The 24,016-nt window shown below is 35.5% G+C and overlaps 2 protein-coding genes and 1 long non-coding RNA gene across 3 annotated transcripts in view; all 3 read left to right on the plus strand.

Moving 5' to 3' along the window:
* LOC146739509 (uncharacterized) overlaps positions 1-24,016 on the plus strand; it is a 271,508-nt gene that overhangs the window by 71,311 nt on the left and 176,181 nt on the right. The window lies entirely within an intron of this gene.
* Positions 673-3,251, plus strand: LOC146739511 (uncharacterized). The gene is made up of 3 exons (XM_085502620.1): positions 673-1,647; positions 1,821-1,958; positions 3,210-3,251. Exons 1-3 carry the CDS (start codon positions 709-711, stop codon positions 3,249-3,251), a joined length of 1,119 nt encoding a protein of 372 aa, XP_085358746.1. The 5' UTR covers positions 673-708.
* Positions 3,477-4,694, plus strand: LOC146739512 (uncharacterized). Its single transcript, XM_085502622.1, has 2 exons — positions 3,477-3,968; positions 4,185-4,694. Exons 1-2 carry the CDS (start codon positions 3,801-3,803, stop codon positions 4,692-4,694), a joined length of 678 nt encoding a protein of 225 aa, XP_085358748.1. The 5' UTR covers positions 3,477-3,800.

Genomic DNA, 24,016 nt, shown 5'->3' on the forward strand with positions numbered 1-24,016 from the left:
AATCACAACTATTTTTGTTGGCTGTCTGTAAACCCGCTTTTAGACGATTTTATTTGTTGTGAGGTGTGAGAAGCCAAAGTACAATCGTGAATCCCAAATATTGTCCAACAAATTCTAGAACCATATACTAATGCATATGTACTGTGCTATTCGTAGTTATAGCCTTGCTCAACAATTTTGGTATTGACTAAAAAAATATGCAAATGAGATAAATAGTCCCGCTGACAACCTAGAACTATAGCTCTTAGCTAATTGCGGTCAGATTGGTTAACTCAAAGGGAAAGACCCTTTTGAGTGAATGAATGTCTCTATTATAAATAAACGACGAGTAAATGAGGTCCCGCGTTGTGTTTTATTTAATAATGTATTGGCTAAGTACATGGAGTAAAGACATATATGCCTCTACGTTAATACAACGCACACTACTCTCGGCAACAGTATTATCATGACAGAACTGGTTTAACAATATCTTAGAAAATCGCTACTTGAGTACGGATTGTTCTTTGCTTTTGTCACCGTCCTGGACATCGAATTGGTACGTACTACGCCGTAGCAAATTGGTATACTTCCAAGTACGTGACATCATGTTGTACATGTACGGATGTAGATATTATATATAACTACTGCATTCGAAAGAGTCAAAGTGATACACGTTCTTTATAATAATCAAAATTCCTGCCGATTTGCCTGTTAGTTTGTACCGTAATTATGCCAATCAAGGATACGAAGCAGCATGTATCCCTACATCAACAACGAGGTCGGGTGGATAAGTACTCCGTCCGAGAGGGTGAACCTGGCTTACAAACAGGATTTAGTGATAATCACCACACCAGAAAACACCCATGTGTTCGTGACGTGAACGCCAAACAACAGGCTCTGTATACCAGCGACTACAAATCAATGCGATCCGGAGCGGCATTAGCCACTCCTATGAAATACTCAAATGTTTCTGCTGAGAAACACTTGAGCAAAAACAAGACTTCATCTAAATGCAAAGAAGACAAAACATCCACAAAAGACGAACATTTTGAAAACAGTTTGTTCAATCTTGATAGAAAAATTCGTAAGAATGAAGATCGAAAAATAAACACCGTATTATACGAAAATCCTGTTTTTGCCGGAGGTATATTCAATCACGAAGGCGGGGTGCTATCTGTGGCAGGAGGTGCGGTAAAACTTCGAGTCACTCCAGGTGCGATTGCACGTAGCAAAGACCCACAGAAAATTTATTTATACCTTCCTCACAGGGAACAATTGCCAAACATAAAATTGGGTGGGTTTCCTCTGTCGCCCATGATACATTGCGGACAGAATGGAATGGCGTTCGAGAAACCGGTCCTGTTGTCTATAAAATCGGCCATCGACGGAAATGTAAATTCATTCAAGGTGTTAAGAAGCGATACAAGTCCTGGTGAAAAAACACAATGGAACGTTATCGATGACGGCGGCGTGCACTGCCTGTGGAATAATGGTTACTGTACGGTAGCACTCACACACTTCACACTCTATACCGTTATTGGAATGCACAATGAATCTATCGTAAAGGGAGTATTTCGGGTACAAACATATATCGATGATGGTGGAGGAAAAACACCGTGTATACGATTTAGAGTCAGAATATTTCCTGAAACACAGGCTGAAATGGAGGTAGGCAAAATTGTTTTCTGTTGTTCAATCAATCAATTCAGTTCTATAAATATCATATGACTAAATGACGAGTTTCGATTGGAATATAGCCAATACATACCAAAGTCATATAAAATAGCTAACTTGGCTGAAAAGATTTGAACCATTCTCTCGAATATTTTGTTAAAATGCAGATTGTTACAAATCGTGAAGCGGAACTTGGTGGCTGTTCAGTCGATCCATGGCAAAGAATATCAATAAATCAAAACAAAGGCGCAACCATTTCTCTGTCTAATTTTGTGGGGTGTTCACCAATGGAGGATATCGTTCAGGTACATGATGTTTATGTTCATGTTTTCAAACATGCTACTACATGTATATATAATTTAATCGATAATCTAGAAGCATGCTTGGTTACAATCTGATTTTTCTATGACCCTTCATATAATATTTATTTGTATTTTAGTTTGAATATGTCGATTTTTTGGTTTTTTCTTGCCGTTAATCAGTTTTTATAAAATCTCTCCCAGTCGCCTCAAACTAAATGGTAAAAATAAAAATTGGAGCCTCATACCTACATCGGATTTTAATCAGATTGGCTTGTATACATCAGAACCTCGTTAGTAAAAATAGCAAGGTATTTGAACGATTTGCCATTGCATATTAACATTCATTATAAACAGGTTGTGTAAATCTGACGTAATTTGGTGGCACAAAGTGCCAGGTTTGGAAGGTTTGTGTCTTCCTAAACTATTAAATTGTTTGACCACAGAAGATAAGCGCTTTGGGGATTGTGTTGAATTAACCATGTATATTAAACGTATTCGAATTATGCCTTCAGGATCGTAAAAGTGAAACTTTATAATGTAACCCCACTGTAAAGCTTATATACGTGTCAAATAGGAACATCTTGGTAATCTCCACACTGTGCCAACTAGCACCACGCCATCCATTTGACATTGCGTTTGAACATTTTCCGTATTGTTGATTGTTGCGGGATTGATTGTTAAGAGATGAAGTGAAAATGTTTTTTTTTCATGCAATGTATCATTAGACTGTGATAATGACGATACCAAAACAAATTTGAAACATCATAAGGTAATACACAATAATTTGTTATGTTTGATCATTATAAAAAAATATACATTTCATTTCAATTTCAACTCAATAATTGACATTTTTTTCAAATGTATTTTGATGTTCCAAAGCTCGAGCATTAAAATTTTTCTTCTAAATTTCTAGTTCTTTTTAAATGTCTTCAATATGTTAATGGCCATTTATATACGTCTACCAGATATCAGGGGGGTAAGGGAATTAAAACTATATTTATACATATATATATATATATATATATATATATATCTGGTGTAGTGAGTTGTTATACATATGTCTTGGCCACTTCTCTGTAATATTTATGTGGATTATAACTGATAACTTATTTAAAAAAATATGTATGACAAACCATTGACATATTACACACTTTTACTGATATTTTGACTAATGTAGATGACATATTTTCATAGTTTGCTGCTATATTTACATCTTTCATCTGTTTTTCTTTTTTAATTTCTCTTTATCCGCAGAAACTGAGTTTATTTGAAATATGTGAGTGTATGATTTGTTAGATTTAGTAGAACATGGTAGAAGTATGATGTATTGATCATACTTTTTCACTGATCAATTTCAATGGTTTTAAATCTCCTCAGTATAAACAATGACATATATGTTCGTGAAATATTATAGTTACGTCATAATGATTGCCAACCTCTGAGATACATCAGTGTTAAATTACTGCTCACAAACCCAGTTGTTTTGTTTGTAAGTTTAAATTTAGTTGACCAGTATTTAGCTCATGATTAATGAGTACGACGCATGGCATAATATGTGTGTGTTACAGGTTACAGACCCAATTGTTATGGTTTACACGTTTAAATTAAGTTTAACATTACTTTTGGTTAATATTCTCGATGCATGGTGACATTTACGCATGTTACAAAATTGTATTAGTTTGTACATTTACTATACCAGTTACTATACTAATACAATACGTGCGATTATGCACAATGCATATTAAAACCAGTGCATGTCGTTACCTTGATAAAGGAATATCAAATGCCTTGTTTTCAATCTACGAGTGTAATTTGTTGTAGGATGTTCGGGCTAAGCATATTTGGATGATTAAGCCTTCGGGAGTGGTATGTCCATTCAAACTGAAGAGAAGTATCCAAGGTGGAGGACAAGCTAGAATTCAAGTAACAATAACAGTGACTGAGTCCGAAAATGTCGACAATAAAGTACAGGTGCAGGTTAACAGTGTCTTACCTGTTCATTGTGATTCGCAGGTAAGGAAATGTCTTTCAACAAATCGTTGTTAAGTGTCTGTTGCTGCTGAGGAATATGATATGAAATTTTGAACAGAGAATTCAGCTAAGTAATTATGGCAAATAAAAGTGATCGATTCGAACAATATGATATTAGTTCAATAGCACTATTGTATTTTTAAATATGTATGATTATCACCCAATCTTCTAATTGTAGTTTTGTGTCTTATTTTTCAGTTTCTGTCTACACAATCTGATATTTTCACTACCCGGCGAATGCGTTGTGTTTCAAATGTGACATCAGCGCAGTTAGTCTCGACTGATCGTGCTTTCCGCCACAGTCTTCCCGAATTCCGTCGTCCTTACTCACCTGTATTCGCGATGGTTATGCCCTATGAGCTATACGTTAGTTTGTGCGTCCAACTCGACATCAAACAATGCAACGGCAGAGATGCACGATACTTAGCGGAAAATTTTGGTATTGGTTTTGAAACTATACAATACTGTACACAGAATGTGTCCGAACAGCAACGGAGCTTAACGTCTGCATTGCTGGACTTCTTCCTAGAAAGAGGACTTCAGAATGGATTCGGTAAAGAGAAAATCCTCACTGAGCTTAGAGATCGATTATTAGCAATCGACCTTGAACAAGCAGCTGCATTGGTTACCAAACATCTGCAATGTAAGCTGATGTCTGATGATTCCGGGATGGGGGATAGTTTAGGTGAGCTTCGTCCTACAACTTGAATTTGTTCGTTATTTAATGGTAAATATCCGTCCAGGATTGGCTGATATCCGTAGATGAATATGTTATATCATATTAATACATATACATGCGACGATTTTTCAAACAAATTGAAGTGAGTCTGGTGCTTAAAGAAGGCATTCTAAATATGCAAATCTCAACCATATATGCTTATCTTGACAATAAAACACTATATGTCAATTTTCCAATAAATAAATAAATTGTCTGCGGTCAGGGTTTCCACCCTACGTCACCTGATTCATTTAAGACTATGTGATTTTCGGTTTTGCCAAAGACTTTCTAAACCTTTCAAAATAGGTTGCCCCAAACCATCGCAATATTTGTCTGCTTCATGGAGTGTATTTTCCAGAAAGCATAACCATGCCAGGAATAATTGAATTATACCGCGGTTGTTTTTGTAATAAAATCTTATAAATAATATTCAAAAAATAATCTCATGCAATCTGTCACCCAGGTCATAAGATTAAATTAGGATTAAGGTGGGTATTTATAGCGTTACATTACAAACTTGGAGAACAATAACAAAATGTCTCTCATAAACGTCTATTTGAGTGTCACTTGGTAGTTGGCAAAGCCTATGTTCCGTTCGACAATAGTTTAATAGCCATTGCCTTATGTATATTTGGCATTATAACAATTGCATAATTTGGTCTGAAACATAATCACTTAAATTTAGGGTAGTTAGTGCCAAGGTTGTATGCATGCCACGTTTATAGAACGATATGATGTGCCAGTAAAATGCTTGAAATATACTGGTTGTTGTGTTAATTGTTTGCAAAAACCATGAAGTTGTCAATCTATAATTTTAATATCTATACCATGTAATAATAATCTATATTCGTAATCGGAATGATACATACAAGCAGATTGGACATTTTAACTTCAATAGATCTCTTAAAAGAGTGTTGGGAACCATATTAAATCGAATATTTGTCGTTATTCTAAACCTCAGATTATAAATGTACACGTTGAGACATCGTTCACAATTTTGCCACCTGTATCTTGTGATGTGATGCTACTGCATAACTATCTGGCTATTTCTCACAGATGCCTTGAATTTGCGACAAATTTTTGATAAACAAGCTACTAGTGAAACTACAATATCAGATCATTTTCATTTCTTCCTCAAAAAATCGCATTAAATACAATAGTGACATATCCTCCGTAACACACAAGATAAAGATCACATTGCACAAGTACATGTACTACAAAATATGATGAGATACAAACTAACAATTTGGTGATTGGTTCTTAAGATATCAGTGAAACACACACATACACTAACTGCCTTCAATGTGCACACTGGAGTTAATAAAACGAATTTATCAACTAATGTTGGAAAACTGAGGTCACTTGGTTGTTAACGTTACAACCGTCAATCATTTTACAAGGGTCTTTCACAAATTGGTTAATCTCTCGTTATCTTCAGTTGTTGTGTTCTACTGTTTTGTGTGTATACATGATATATTTTGCCCAATATTGCATATATAGCTGATGTAAGTGAATGTGACATAGGAGAATGTCAGATTTAAGGGTGGAAGATAATTATGAGTGGGTACATTGGTTATCTGTCGTTTGTTGGTAAAAAAGACTGTTTGTGAACAACCTTTAATTTATTGGTACTGTCATGAATTTGTTTTTGCGTATCTATTAATCGACTTAATTAGCTGATTACGAGCGAGTTGCTGTGTTATGTCTGTCATCGTTTAGGCAGGCGAGGTCCTGGACGGAACTTGGCTCAGTGATTTGGATCTAATTACGAGATATCCGTCGCTATTCTGACTACGATTTCTGACAGTTGGTATCCGTAGTTATTAATGTAGTGAACGATTAATCAAAAGATATGACGTATTCTGTACTTAGTGTGATTGGCTTTATGATTGAAGGTTACGCCCTATAGTCTTTTTACTGCGTTGTAATTGGTTTAGTTTTGAAAATGAATAAAGTTGTTTTAGTTGGTCTTGGGGGGTACAGCAGAACAGACGCAGTCCTGGAGAGCCTTGGGGCGAGTGTTGATGCAGTCTAAGAGAGTCTTGGGTCAGCCTTGCGATAGTCTTGGGGATTTTTCCCCAGGGCGCGGTGTCTTATAGAGTGCTCGACAGACCGACTAAGACGAGAGTTGAAACGTATTTCGTTGTGTGTATCTTATTTGACTGTAAAGTTAAAGTAACTTTCCTGATCCCGTACCTCAAGGGGACGCGATAGAGAGACGAGACGAGATTCCCCCCTGGCAAGTGTGGAGAACCCCGTGGAGAAGAATTTCCCCCCTGATAGTACTATGGGACAATGTGGTCGATACTTTAATCAAAACATCTCATTATCAATGCACAAACGTCAATATCGCGCATTGTAGTGTTTTGCATAATATTAGGATCCATATCAATAAATTTCTTTTGATATATGCTGATCGTATTTACTAATACTAATTAAAGTATAACGAAGTTGACATATACACTTAAACTTGGCTTTAAACTTCTTAAGTTGTATTTCAATATCTATTCATTTGTACACTAATTATTGTGTATTATAGTAAATACAACAATGCCAAATCAGCAATTTCTATAATGCAGTTTATTTCTCAGTATGAGGGTAAACAAATAATAAATTACACCCGTGTGTCATACATAAAGTCGTTCTAAAATTTTATAAAATGTCTTGATATTGACATTGAAATGTGCCTTTAAAAACATCGAAGCACTGACTACATAAATACGATGTATCATAGGTGCAACTTCACTTCAATATTAATTAAGAAATGTGTATGACGTAACATCTACAGTGGCTTTTGTAATGTACTTAAGGTAGCGAGACTATTATTTGTGTTGAAAATTCCGATTTTCACATTTATTTATTAATTGATGAAATGCACTATAAACTTTCATCTGACAAAGTCAACGTAACCTAGAATGTCATGTAAGTTGGTTAAAATGTAGATTTTCTGAAGGGAAGCAAGGCAGCTTCAGTAGTGTTTTCTAAAATCAACAACACAGGTTTAATTTGTGTGCCTATAAGTTTCAAAGATTAACTCAAGACAAAGCAATGCTAGGATGTGTTTTCAGTAGCTATCTGACACACAATGAGTGTTTCCAAACATTTGAGTGGTTTGTCTCCGCCCCTGTTTATTTCACAGATTAGTCATTTGCATATGAATGTGTCAGACACAAGGTCACACAGCCACTAAAAAAATCATTGATTTTAGTGTTTTCATCTGCCTTTTTATCGAAGTATAGCTATCCCATTCCTTTAATTTTTTTGGGTTTCCAATAGCCTTACACATTTGGATGCCCCTACACATCTTAAAACAGACCTTGATGGGAAAACAAATCGCTTGTGCAGATAAACAAGGTAGAAAATCTTCGTGGTGACTTCATCGACGTTTTCTAGGAGTTTATGTTTTTCACAATACAAAGTCTTTAACAGAAAATAACGTATACTTATTGTCGTTGGATTAACACCAAATTTTCACAGCTTTAAGGTGACAATGAGAGGAACTTGAATGTGTCCAGACAAACTATTTCATGGATTATTTACCAATGTGTTGTGGTTTGAGTTGGGGTCAATGCGACTAAAACAGAAATTAAAATTCAGGACACTATTTTTCAAAACGCGTTGCTTGAATAAAACTGATCAGACACATTCAATTTACCAGACTATTGAACAACTAGGAAAAGTGAAAACAAAACTTATTATCACCAGCATAAATGCGTAATTATTTGTTTTACAAAAAAAGTAATTTTTCACTTTTGATTAAGTAACGCACCGTAGAATGCAGATACGGGCATGACAAACACACCTTTGAAAAGCTTGAAGTCTGGCGATTCCAAAAATATATACTTTCCTGGGTCTATTTGTAGTCGTTTGGTCCCAATTAGAAGATGAAAAAAAGTATGCAAATAATAGTCCCGCTACCTTAAATACAAATCATTAAATTACACTAGTAAAACAATAATGGCATTATCAGTGTTAAAAGATGCAAAATATATGCAAAAAAGGTTAACCAAATACACACCCGTTTATACACTTAACTATAAATATATTTAATTGTAAATGTAAATAACAAATAATGGTATTGAAAAGTTCCTGAGAGTTTCTTGTTTGAGAAATACGCAAGGTTTGAACATGGTCGTTCAAGGATCGGCATTCAACAAAAACGAATAGCCACCAGTCAGTTTGTATCTGATCATCAAACACATACTTGCACTGCACAACACATGAGGGATAAATGTAATCATGAAACGAATAGACGTGCATATGTTGTTCAAAATACAAATATGTGATATTTGTGTATAGTTTGAGTCAATCTGATTAAAATAAGATCCTAGTTTGGGCTTTTTTTTTTTTGTTAAAATAATATCATTCATATTTTTTTCATATATTCTATTATTATTATTTGTTTGCTGGTATTTTTTTAAGTTTTGGTAATCGCGAAAGCCCACAAGGATCTGACCAACTGCCTATACAAATCGCGTTCAAGTCTCGTAGAATCAGCAGCCAATCAGAACTCGTGTTACAAATCACTTTCTAGAACAGGAGAAGCGACACAACAAACAAACACATAAACAATGGTGGACTTGTTTTTCTGCTGTATTTTTTCGGAAGACGTATACTAAGTTACATTGAACAGTGCAAATACGTAAGTTATCGCTATCGATTTCAGTAACTATTCACGTGCCTTGTTTTTTGAGCTGCCATTCACTAGTTTTTAGCTTAGAAAATGATTAATGTTATGAATTATTGATTTGATTGTAAGATTTCCGTACCAGTACGGAACATTCACAGGCGATTTTAGTATGTGGTTGGTTGCCGAAATCATTAGAACTTAAAAGACAAAAGGTCTCTGCCGAAATCTAGCAGGAAATAATGCTTATAAATGACACTAGTTATACAGGGTCGGCTTAAATCGTAGTAGCGGCAATTTGGGGCGTCTTTTATCATTTATAAACAATATTTTCTACGAGACTTCGGCAACCAACCGCATATGTTAGATCGTCAACTTCACGTCCCAGTAACACATTATACTACTAGTAATTGTGGAGATAATTGGTTTTGTATTTTGTCCACACAGATTAATCATGGCAACCCAAACAAACCTGTGTGCAGTTTGTGATTTATAGTTCCATGCTAATCCAGATATCTTATGTGATGTTTTACAAGATATACAATTACCATCATGGACTCTACTATGTATACAGTTGGTGTTTTCATCGACCTAAAAAAGGCATTCGACACTATAGATCATAAAATCCTAGTCCAAAAATTATGTAACTATGGCATTCGAGGTGTTGGATAAGTAGCTATCTCAGTAACAGGTTACAGCAAGTCTGTATTGATGGTATTAACTCAGATCTAATGAGTATATTTCATGGCGTTCCGCAAGGTTCAATTCTTGGACCAACTGTATTTATACTATATATAAATGATATCTGTAATGTATCATAATTGTTTAAGGTTATTCTATATGCAGATGATACTAACATCTTTTTATCTAGAGAATATGAATCAGTTACACTTATGGTTTATGGCTAACAAATTATCTTTAAATATTTCTAAAACTAACTACATGATTTTCTATTGTAAAAATGTAAACAGTGTCCATCCAATCAAAATCAATGATGTTTATATTGAAAGAGTGTATCATAATCTTTTCTAAAGCTGTTATATCTATCTGCTTGTAATTTTAATTCTTTTTTGTATTTCACATTTAGCGCTATAGAAATAAAAGGCTTTGTTATTTTTGTTATCATCCATGTGTGATTTGTATGGGTTTTAACGACAATCTTGTAAAAGCTCAGAATACAAATTGGAGGTGTTCATGATTGATGTAAAAATAAATTGCAAACTAGCTAATTTACACGAGTGAATTATCCTGAACAGTAATGCCATGTAGATACATCAATGTATAATATCCCTATCAAATTTGGTGCAAATCCTTTGATTTGTTCACAAGATAATTTTATGGAACACACCTTAAACTCACACTTGAGCCAAAAATGAATCGTATAATTTGTAATAAACAATTATTTATTTACATTAATGATGGGTGTTTTTTTACTCTGATTTTAAATGAATACATGATCAACAAAGTGATATGTACATGTACATTGATTTATTCAGTTTGGTCTGCTTCCAAACTTTCATTAGAACATGAAGACTGATGAATCTGCCAATACAGCATCCGATTCTAAACTGCACGTGTCATCTGATGACTCCTCACTCTCTGTATCGGCACAGTAATGGACCATATATTTTTCTACACAGTTAGCATGAGAGTCGCAATTACTACAAGAACAGATCCGTTCACATATATCACAGCAGTTGTGATGTGATTCCTTGTTTTTTAAAACACTTAAGTCTTTACTGGATGTAAATTCTTCAAATAATTTTACTCTCCTACAGAGAGTATCATTTTTGACATAACTTTTTAGTTTTGGACAAATGTTGCGTAACATTCCACCGTGATAAAATAACACGGCATGAGATGGTTTACCATCTCTTCCAACTCTGCCAGATTCTTGTATATAGCTCTCGAGATCAAATGATGGCACATAGTGAAATACATGGTATGTTGATTTCATGTCAATGCCCATACCAAGAGCTGTTTTACAAAAAAAATAATCTCAAAATTAGAAGTAGATAATTTAGTTAACTTCTTTAAGTGCGAATCCTGTACTGTATTATCCGTCTCGCTGTGATTGAGGGTATTCCTCCTTAAAAAATGATAAAATGTTGCATCAATAGATGAACAGTATACTATTGTCCTACGGGATTCATGTAGATCTTCTCGTAGCTTGTCGACCATTCAATAAAATGTTGATGGAATATCTCGTTGTATCTTCAAAACAGATAGTCTGATGTTATCTCTGTTTGGGCAAACATTTACAACTTTGCAGTCTGCATAATTAAACTTTTCTTAATCTGATTTTACAGACATTTTGATGCTGTTGCTGTTAATGCCAAAACTCCGACACCAGGAAAAAACGATCTCAGTTCTCCAGTTCGGGATGCCCCTTCTTGTGCCTTTCGTCTGCTTTTGTTACTTGCATCAGATTTTTCACCCCTGTTAAATTGATCAAAAAAATTATGCTAAATTTAGATGTTAAAGAAATTCATGTTGAATTCAAGATTATGTCATGTTTGTCATAGTTTTATCATTATCGGTACTGGGTCATCAGGATACTAAAAATCTCTGACATAGGATGAAAAAATTGTACATTTGTATATTAATATAGTGATACAAATCCTAATATTGTTGAAAAATTTCATAACATTTACTTAAGAATTTAGTCAGTTTCCAGATTATATATACAATGGAAGTTCTTTCCCATAATGCAGTGAGTGGTTTAGAATTACAGATTGACTCAAATGCCTCTAGTGTCAATTATGGAAATAACATGCATACAAATATTACAAGCAAGCATACAAGCAATATACTTACCACTTTTGAATAGTATGAGTTTCATCAACTACCAATAATACAATCTCCATGATGTTGATGTAGCATGTCTATGAAGGTGTACTTTGTTCCTTTGGGGTACCATATATATAGGTTGGCAACTTTCTATCAATCTGGATATCTCTGGCCATTTTTGCACTAAATCCCAACAAAGTCAAACTGTCTATCTGGAAGAATTACCAGTTAATCAATCGCTTAGAAACTAATCACCAAGATATTGAAATAATAACAGGAAGTATAGATTTCAAAATGAGATGAGCCAGTCAAATTAAAGAATTTCCAGTGACAGTACTGTTGCACAAGTAAATTACCATTTATAAAATAAAACATTCACTATAGAGGATAGAGGGACTGTGACTTGGTTATTCATTAATGAGACAAGAGGCGACAATATTAAAACAAAACCTCCTTGTATCATTGTTAATGTGACTAACATGAGTGGTAGGCGACTGACTAACTATGCCGATCCTACTTTAGGTCATTTTTTATTATCCAAGAAACGTTCCGAGCGCCTGTGAATAACACTGGTGTTTACCAAACGCTTCAGCGTGGTATTAAGAGTTTGTTTTCAGGGGTGGGTGATACCAAGGTGGGAAATGGATGCACATATGGGGTTAATTCCTTGAATTGCAATATAGAGGGTTCAAGCTGAAATACAATATATAGTGTTTTCATGTTTCGTCTGATATTTCTGTGGTATTCTGCTGCTGTAAGTAATGCACGATTTGTTCCGAAATTCAGTATATTGTGTGTATTCCAGGGTTATTCGTTTTTTGCTGAAAACACCCCTATTTTTTTAGTGGCAGAGTCGAATAGTCTCGCTCCCACTGGGAAATCTGCATTGTTGCTTGAATGTGAGTTAATTAAACACATTTTCCAGACCGGCGAAAGAGTATACAACAGCCAATTTTAACAGCCTGTCACGTGATTTTAGTCTGAATGTCAACATGAAGAGGCTAGTCCATTTTACGCAGGAGTAATTGGGAGTAGAATATGTGAGGGATAGTATCAACAGAGATGTGTATAGTGAAAAGTAATATCTATCCTTCATTTGCATCTCTGAGCATTTCTGTTTTAGTATATTGGTTTGAAAATGTTGAACTTGCATGATTTGCAATGTGTTTTTTTAATGGGACTCCCCTATTGATCGAATCCCGGGGTTTGAACGAGAACGGCACACCACGTGATTCGTTTGAATACAATGCTGATGGCAAACATGCCGTGTTACTGCAGTACTGCACTGACGGGATGACTTACTGGTACTGCATGCTACAACTTCGCTTGTGATGTTGCTTGTTAGCCATGGATTACATGAATCTTGATTACCAGTCAAATGTTGCTCATTTGACGTTGGTAATCTTTATTTGGAACTGAGTAACTTCCTGGTACTTCGTACTATGATAAAAATCAGTCAACATACATCAAGTTCTCTCAATCGTAGTATTCCATGTGATGTACACCTAATATGCCAAAAATGTTGCTGAACGATTTGAACTGAATAAAAATAGCAGACGAAAATTTGTTTACAAAATAAAAATACTTCGGTTGCCAATGAAAACCGGTAAAAAACAAGCAATATGTTTTCGGCTGTTATCATGGAAGGGACATGAACGTGAAGCTAAAGTCTGTTTATAACTAAAACCGGGCACCTTATACGAGGTTCGCAAAATAACATGGCAGTCATTAGAAGTCACTTTATTTTATTGTTAGGACGTATTCAGCCGTTAAATGTATTATTTCCAACCGTTTTGCGATAGTATTTTCTAGATTGGAGGCAGCATTTACATTTTATTCAAAGTTCAAAGCTGCGTTGGGATTCCGTTGACAGTGGTAACAATGTCGGCGCCGGTGATCTCTTACCAGTGCGCAACGTAGCCACAATAAAAGGCATGATCATTTGGGCACTGCTATTACAAGACTTTGGCTGTTGCCATGGTAGCGGTGGGTCAGGATTGTTTTTCCAATTAGTGATGGTACGACCTGCCTGTCAAGTATGAACCGTTACAAAATCAGCCAAGCCAAAAAAAATCACAGAAGAGTTAAAAAGCCATTCCTGCTGAACAGTTACTCTAACTTCGGGGTCAACTTTCTCATTAATGAAAACAGATATCAAAAATTCAAATAGTAACTTTTTGCCCACACTCAAGCCGAGTACAATGAGCTATGTCTGAGGTGTTGTATCACAGGGAGTTGGACAAACTTATGTATTTTAATAAATTATTGAATAATAAAATGTTATATAACTTTTCTTTTACCCCCCTCCCCTTCCTGGTATCTATTTCAAGTATTTTTGTCAGGTTCAAATCGTTCACCAGCATTTTTGGCATGTTAGATGTACATCACATAGAATACTAGGATTGGGAGAACTTAATGTTTGTTGACCACCTGGAATCTGAGTTTTATAAATCTTGAAGGGCTCTCGGAAGATCCACCCGCTGCCTGGACCCGCAGTAAAATCTCCGATTAATATGGAGCCGCAACCATCAACATCGATATACCATGAGGTTTCTGTTGGCGACGTTGCGGCGTTACTCAGTTCCAAATAAAGATTACCAACGCCAAATTAGCAAAATTTAACCGGTAACCAAGACTCAGTCCATCCACGACAAGCAAGCAACATCACAAACGAGGTTGTAGTGTGCAGCTCACGAGTCAGCGACGACCGATTTCAACGAAAGTCATTCCGTCAGTGGAGTACTGCAGTTGCACGGCATGTTTGCCAATGCACAGATCTGTGGAGGAACTTTTAACTTCAACATCAACCGTGTATCGTCGTCGCCCAGTTTAAGTTCTGGTTCTGTCGTGGTCCCAACTAAAGGGCGACAGTCGTCGTGTCGCGTCCTGTTCGATATGGGACTCATAGCGACGTATACAACGCGTGTAAAATACATTGTTTATTTACATGAAATTCGAACACGCGCTGCGCTACGACCACCGCGCTTAAACATCCACGAGTTATTTATTCGGACAATGACTTAAATTAGACGTCTGATTATTTTATTTTCACACGTACAGCGACACGCGTTCTACACTGACAAGCGTTGCTAGGTCGCAGCACTGTCTTGGAGCATATTAATGGGCAATTGGGTTCCCCGATCTAAATTTCTATCCCGGTTTGTTGCACGTTCTTTTTTTAATATGAAATAATCAAATATGGGACATGTGTATAATAACAGAACCCCACACTCTCCCCGTGGCTTCGCTCGTGAAAGTACGGCAGCAGGATACACCGCATCACTCGTGAAAATAACTTCCATACGCAATGAAAGCCACGGGGAGGGTATCTGTCATAATACTTCATTATCACTGAAAACATTTTTCCCCTGAAATAAATTCCAGTGAATATGCCATTTCCCTCATACTCTATTGAGACACAGCGCAGTGAAAATTGGATTCACATGTAATGCTTGAAAACATGTCAGAAAAAATAAATTAAGTGAAATTCTACGTGACTTCATAATAGTTGGAAATGAACACATTACACCCGACCCTACCACTCTATATACAATGTAAACTACACCCCAAAACATCCTTTCACCCACAGTTACTACCGTGTTTCACCAGTGTATTCTATTTGACGTCAGGAGAAATTGAAATAAACAAATTAATTATAATTTCAGCCTCTAGTTGTCCACTGATTAAATAAACTACCTCGTCTTTATGTCAACTTGCAGTTATTCGTTGCCTACACCAGTGACTTCAAAATATATGTTTCAATCCCAGGAATTTCACTCGCTGTTAATTGCATGGGAGTGGCAGTCTTTAATGAATTTCTATTGTCATGTCAATTTCTTGCGATTACTCGAACATTAAGCTGTAACCACATACCGCCTAGGTGCTGTAATTAAATCCTGGTGTAAGCACCATATGAACTATGAACAATGCATGTGAAGCCAGCTGTGGGGTATATTCAATCCTATAGATTTCTCATTGTTTGGTAACTATTTGCTGCAAATGCAACAAAAATCAATATAAAAAATATTACCCACACAGTATTCTACAGGTTACTTGTTTCATTTATATCCACACGAGTACGCATTTTCGCGTATATAAATATTGTTACTTGACTAAACGGCCACCAATACCCGATATAGTTCAATCATAATAGGAAACATGTCATATTCAACAATACTCACCTCATGGTCAATTATTTGTTCGAGTTTCTGGCTCGATTGGCCGGTAAGCGCCGCCATTTTTTTTATTTTTTTGTGATCACTTCATGCGCACGCGCAAAGTCCATCACCATGTTTTCGTAAGGCGCTCTGTGATTGGTTGACTAATCCCGTCAGCGGAGAGGTACTTGAACACGATTTGTATAGGTAGTTGGTCAGATCCTTGTGAGCTTTCGCGATTACCAAAACTTAAAAAAATACCAGCAAACAAATTTAAAAAAAAATAATAGAATATATGAAAAAAATATGAATGATATTATTTAAAACAAAAGAAGCCCAAACCAGGATCTTATTTTAATTAGATTGAGTTTGAGTGTTTTCCGACCAGGTTTGTCTGTAATACAGGTGGTAACGCACGGTTGAACATATGTACACATATACGCATAAATATATTAGTGCCTGTTTTCGTACTTCGTCCAAACACGGATAAATAAGTAATCAAAATATGAGTATAACTAAACATAAACAACAACGAATATTAATAAACATTACAATAAATATGATAAAAAATATACTCAAAATTATGATAGTAGTTTATGTTACACTATAGGGACGACTGCGAGGGCGCTGTTCATATTCGGATGCAATGACGTCATACGAGGTGGGATGACGTCACAATTGGGGCGTGCATACATAGCATAAATGATGACGTCACACTGGAGATCCGTGAATAAATTAGCATAAATGATCGACCATGGCCGTAAAGGGTTAATTTGCATGAGGATGACGTCACAATGGGATACTGAGAATACATTTGCATACATGAAATTGATTGAAATACGAGGTCATCGTGAATACATAAATTACAATAATTTTTTTTATTATTTTTTTTTATTTTTATTTTTTTATTTTTTATTAATATTTTTTTTCAATTATTTTTTTTAATTGGACGAGCATGGACTTCACGAAAGATTTTTCAGAATGTATCGTAGAGAGCGCTCACACACACGCACATACACACACACGTTATTAAATACACGTCATTTTTGAAAAAAACAAACTGTACGTCGGAGTTTATTGCACAAAAGATGTAAACAAGAATGAAATATTGACATGGAGTATACATTGATGGCGTGGTTGAGTATTTTTTCTTTTCTTTATTTTTAACACCACGAAAAAAACTTACGATGTTTAGCGTGATTAAATAATTTTTTGTTAACACGTGTCAGTGTGTGGAGTGGTTCAATTTATTTTAACGCCACAAATAAAATACAAGTCAATAGTCAATAATAGTAAACAGTGATAAATAAAAAAATAATTCATTCTATATATACATATGTTGTTCATATTTTACATTTCTTACTTTCTTTCAATGAGTCAAGCAGTCTGTAAACTTTTTTTATTCCATCACTCTAATCTGTCGTAGAAGATAAAGAAAGAGAGAATAGTATTAAAAACCGATAGTTATATGAAAAGGGTATAAGTTATAAGTTGGAAATTTAAAAGTATGAGTCACCCGGTAAAACTGCGGTCATAAATCCGGTAAAATGCAAAGTATGCAAAATGTGGTTGATCGACGTACAGTTTGTTTTTTTCAAAAATGACGGACTACGGAACGATGAGTTAAAATATATAATTACCTGATCGTTTCACAGAATAACTTTGACATAAATAATCATCACACGGAATGAGTTTACGGTGAAACGTAGGGTTTTTCGTTTTCTGCCACGCAAGGAGATACGTCCTCGCCTTTTTGCAGAATATTCAATGGCAGTAGACCAAGTTTGACCTTTCGAGAAACGTTCATCTCATCCACTTCTACGCAACAAGTAATACAGGATGTATTGGCCAATGTTCGAAGTTATACATATTTTAATACTAAACTTACTATTTTTACCATCACACTACTAAATCACAGTACATATAATTATACCATTGACGAATTCAGACTCCGCTTAGAAATTATACTCGATTATATCTTTACCAATCATTACCCCGCTCATCATTCATGATTCGATTGACCATGTTCTGAATAATTCATACACACACATAAACGGATTTTTGCGATATATACATGTACTTCTTGTTTTCACTCCAAAACTTACTGCTTATTTGCTCCCTCAATCAAAAGCTATTCTACTTGGGATTGACCATAAGTGTATTTCCACGTTAAACTGATGTGAAGACATGTCGGTCATCAACGATTTCAGAAAGGGTGACTGTCGAAAAGTAGGACACCAATAATTTAAAATAAACAGTTATACTGAAGAGAATGGGATGACATTTTATTATTATCATTGTAGATTCAATAAATTGAGAAGACATTGTTTTTCGTTCTCAATTTTCTAGTTGTCACAAACTGGGCAAATTCAGTCTTCTGCTATGAAGTTATTATATCTGCCCCTTTCGATTATAAGGGTATGAGCTCTTATTCCGAGTTCCGTCTTAGCAACACTGTGATTTGGATTTTTGATTGTGGTGAGATATTTTTCATATGCCAATTCTGTTTTAATGTTTCTGTAGGTTCGTAACTTGTTTTTATGGTTTGTACTTATTGGTATCATGTAATGTTTCGGTGCTATTGATTTCAAAGGATTGTTCTAATTTACCTGGCACTGTTTCAATGACTTTCTTTTTGTCATCCTGGGATTTATGTGTATTCCAAATATTTTTCCATAGTCAAATTTTCTAAGATCTGATATTTCCAACCAAAATCCCACGCATGAATACGGTTTCAATTACAATTATTATTATTGTGCAAATTAGGTAGTTGAATATTGACATCATGGCCAGTTTACCACCTCGGTTATCACATCGTGCTTTGTAAATATTTGACAAGCTCTGTGGTCACAGATAGTGTTGCTAACGCAACACACGCACGCATTCGGAGGGGAACTAGTCATGTTGTGTACGGCCGCAGTGAGTTGAATTGAAAAGCTCACTTCAAGTTGTGGACGTAGAGGATTAGATTATTATACATTATATTAGAGATAATCGCAATCAAGAAGCATCTTTTCTCACCGATAAAAGAGCTACTTATAAATATATTGCCGACCTCGTTACTATCCTACCATGTTTCCCATGTTGTTAGGATAATTTGATTTATGGCATTATTCAATACAGGAGTTATGAAACGCGATCAGACACCATTACAACAAATGTCACGCCTCGTGCGTTACTTCAATAATAACACCCAGCTGATTTGGAGACCATATAGTTGTGTCTTCAATTATTATTTCAAAGTCAAATCTCTTTCACGTACACACTATAAAAATTACAATCGGTAACATCGATGTAAATGTATTTATTTCGAGAGATAGACAACACTGTTCATAATTTAAGAATCGACCAAAAATGGCAAAATAAAAGAAATATCTATTCACTCAAACTACAACGATACGAATAACTTGAAGGGAGTATTAGGGTGAACTGTGATGGCGCAAGATTCATCCACACTGGCTATTCCAACTGTCGGCTGAGGGCGCCTTCGTCTCCTGCCCTTGACCATTGCAAAGCCAGTCTTTACTAGACTCGTCACATCCGACAATGTACAACACACACTTACATAAGGTAAGGTTCATGCCAGGTTCGGCCACGTATGTGCAGTCGGTCCGGCGAACCATTTATTTAACAAAACATACTAATAAAGCCGACTAAAAACGGCTGCCATTACATTGCATGTAGTGTTCAAATTGAAATAAACTAAATGAGAGAAAAAATAACTTACATGAACTGCAAAAAAAAATCGACTATTGATGCTCGAAATCAACATTACTCGGTTAAAGAAACATTCAAAATAACTGACAAAAACCATCGGTAAAATGCAAAGTATGCAAAGTATGCAAAATGTGGTTGATCTTCGTACAGTTTGTTTTTTTCAAAAATGGTGGACTACGGTACGATGAGTTAAAATATATATTTACCTGATCGTTTCACAGAATAACTTTGACATAAATAATCATTACACGGAATGAGTATACGGTGAAACGTAGGGTTTTTCGTTTTCTGCCACGCAAGGAGATACGTCCTCGCCTTTTTGCAGAATATTCAATGGCAGTAGACCAAGTTTGACCTTTCGAGAAACGTTCATCTCATCCACTTCTACGCAACAAGTAATACAGGATGTATTGGCCACACATTGTTTGAAAGTATTCGATGATTATAGATCCATGTACTAGAAATCTTTTAAATTCCGTGACATGACTATCGTACGAGTCAAAATATTTATTGTGGTAAGGGTATTTCAGACAGAAAGTGATCCAATGCGTTCCATCCCGCGAATATCGTCGGTATTTCATACGAGCGATGTGTATTACTCCGAAACACTACCGTGCATGCCAGTCTGAACAAAATCACAAGATTAAGTTTAAGGCGTAGAGATATTTATAACTCACTTGTCATAAGTGTTCCCAACGTGAAATAGACCTCCCACGTAGATGATAAACAACATATGTTGGTGTATTTGTATTTGTATATTTATATTATCTAAAACATGAACGCTCGCAAACAGGGATATCGAATAGGGTTTCAAGTTGAAAGCGTTACCCATATACGTGAATTTCGACCTGCGTGTATTGGATCGCGCCTGGGCATAAACAAACATCGAGCAATGAAGCAAAAACACGTTTATGGTTGTATACTGTCCTTTCGTAGCAGTGTGAATTACCACAGAGTTTACTATGAATGAAAGTCGATATACTCGCATATTTCTAACACAAGTCACTGATAGCATGACTCGACATTCTGTTTACCCCTGCGCTATCAGTTATTTTTCTCGATTATCCTTTGCTAAAATACTACCACATTTTCCATGTAATAAAAAAATATTGCCTGCAGCGAAGGGATTTGATCTCCCAAATAAATGAAATAAAACAGGTACGTATGGAGATTATCGAAACATTCAATCCCGTTGTTCTTGTAAATAAAATCGAATCAAAGACTGTGCACGCTGTCTATTTATATCTGTTATCGGCGTAGACGAGGGACATTTCACCACTCTGATCGATTCTATATCATCGGTAATTCTGTGTACCACTTTTAACTAATTAAATGGCAGTACTATCATTCGTAGTTTTTTCAAACACGATTTCGAATATCCACGATTTCAAAATTCTAGAAAAGGCAAGAACGAACGTTACATTTGAATGGTCAAATGACAAGAGGCTGACCTCCACTTGAATGTACATCAGAATGTATTAAATACAATCAAATTCAATATTTCGCTTTTTTAAATTCGACTCATTTGAACAAGAGAGCCAACCTCAAAACACTGAGAGCCATACCCGATGCTTCAAAACATGAGTTTCTCTTCCAATGGCTCGAAACCAAATTAGATGAAGCACTATGATTCTTCACAAATTACGCTGACATCCTTCGAAGCCTGGCAAAAACGAAGCATTATAGGCGATCTCCTGTTCGAGGTAACGGGCTTGGCTCAGCTACAAAGAGACAATTGAAGTTACTAGCTCGCCAAGTTGAACACTTTGAGACGGGACATCTAGCCGATCATCATCGAGACATCGACTCAGGGACTGTACGATTGACGAACGTGCCAAATTCCAACAAGAACAATCCTGACATAATACTTAAACTACGCCCACAAAATGAAGGACACAATTTTAGTATATCTGTTAATTACATTGCGATTGGAAACTGTCGACATTTTATGAATGAATTGGTTGCACATAATCACTTCCAATCTTGCGTTATACTTATTCTGGAAATCCTGGTTTCGAATCATGTGTCTTGTTGTACTACTTATTGCAGTCAGTCAACTTGTTATAATGGTTCATTTAGTTAACAGAGCAGTATCTGATGGAATAGCAGCAATCGATTCTGCGTTTCTATTGACAATCATCGGGATATGTGAATTAATAGGAAGAGCAACCCACGGCTTGTTAATTGATTTGACTAGATTTTCTCCAATGTTTATTGCTGCCTGTTCGTGTGTTGTATGTGGAATATCGATAATTCTTCTTCGTTTTGCAAATATCAACTATGTAGTATATGCTATTCATAGCAGCAGTATACGGCCTATTTGACGGTGTTATTGTGCCGCTAGTTGGAGCTGTGTCTATAAAAGCATGTATTGGGAAAGAACACGTGTCAAGTGCATTTGGTTGGTTTCTATTTCATGTTGGTATTGGGTATACAATTGGACCGCCTATTGCGGGTGAGTATTGCAAATATAATAAAACTACGGATTGTCAATATCAAATCGAATCGTCAAATTTTAGAACATAACATGATCAATAATAAATGTTGTCTTTAGTCAGTAAGCGTGACCAAATTTCCGTATGAATCAAAATCAAAGTCAATTTTGTGTATTTTCTAATTTAGTGATTGCATTCTATTGTCGTCGTCTTTGGGGTTAGAAATTGTTTACTCGTTGTTTTAAGTCTGATGATGTAATTTATCAAGAGAAATTAATTCTTGTAATAGTTAATTTGTTGTAATTGGATTAAGTATTTCATTCTGACCAATCAACAATATATAACACTAATGCATTACTATTTATATATATCAGTCCTTTCTCTCGAAATAGATCTTCCCTATTGTAATTTAGGCCATATAGATTTGAGATCAGTTTCTTTATTTCTGTTTTGTTTTTGACGTAAATTAAGCTATTACGAAAATCATGGTCACTTATTGACCTGATGTATTCAAATGATCTGTTCAAAACACAGTGACAAGAACTGTAAGAATGAATTTATTTTCAATCGAGATGTACAGAAATACGATTACCGTGACGTCTATTGTGAGACATCTGTGTGAAAAAAAGAGTATCCTCTGAGTGGAAAGCATATTTATAATGTTGTTTTTCAATGGAGAAAGAAAATTACATTGGCACTGTTTGACAATGGTATGAATATCAACAATTACACCGATATTTGGGAACTATTTTGTGAAACTTCAACTGAGAACCTAATGTTTCCAATAACAAAATTGCATTGAATCAATGAAACAAATGCTTTACCTTTATACGTCTGTCAAAAGTTCATTTGGCTATTATGCTATTATGATGGAATATATGCATGATAATATCGTATTTAATGATACTGGATGAAGAGGGTGGTACCTGTAATATACTACATGCCATCGCAATCGATGTAGATCGTGTGATCACACTCACACACACATGCACGTTTTTGGATGCCATTGTTCGCATACCATCCAGCCAATTTAGTATTCGAATGACGCACAATATTACATTTGTTTTTAGCTAGACCGGGAGGCAGCGACAGTTATCCACTTCTTGATAAATTCTTGTTCGAGGCTCTAACCTGACCAGGTTTGAAAATCTGAGCATCAACATTCATCAATCTAATTGTTGGTGTCGCAGAGTGTTCAAACCAAGGTTGTCTCAAATGTTTGTATGCTCATCAAAACTCCAGAATTTCTACGGAAGATATGCTAATACGTGTTTTGAAGGCCACACTATACTAATCATCATCGTCTATAAATAACATCCTTCCCATTTTCCGACATAAATATATAATATGCATGTATGCGAGTGTCTGATAATTCATTTTACATAAATATCCAATGATGTCCAATGAGTCTGAACAGCTCCGGTAATGTCCGGGAAATTAATTAACCAGTATCTCAGTAAGTAAAGGTATCAATCAGCACACAATTATTGTATGTATGCCAGCTAAGGCGAGAATGATACAGAATACAGAAAATACAGAAACACGCGTATTCGTCATACAAAGCACATTTACAATATACCGCATTA

This window comes from Saccoglossus kowalevskii, chromosome 8, assembly GCF_978046115.1.
Source record: "Saccoglossus kowalevskii chromosome 8, keSacKowa6.1, whole genome shotgun sequence".
NCBI classification, from domain to species: domain Eukaryota; kingdom Metazoa; phylum Hemichordata; class Enteropneusta; family Harrimaniidae; genus Saccoglossus; species Saccoglossus kowalevskii.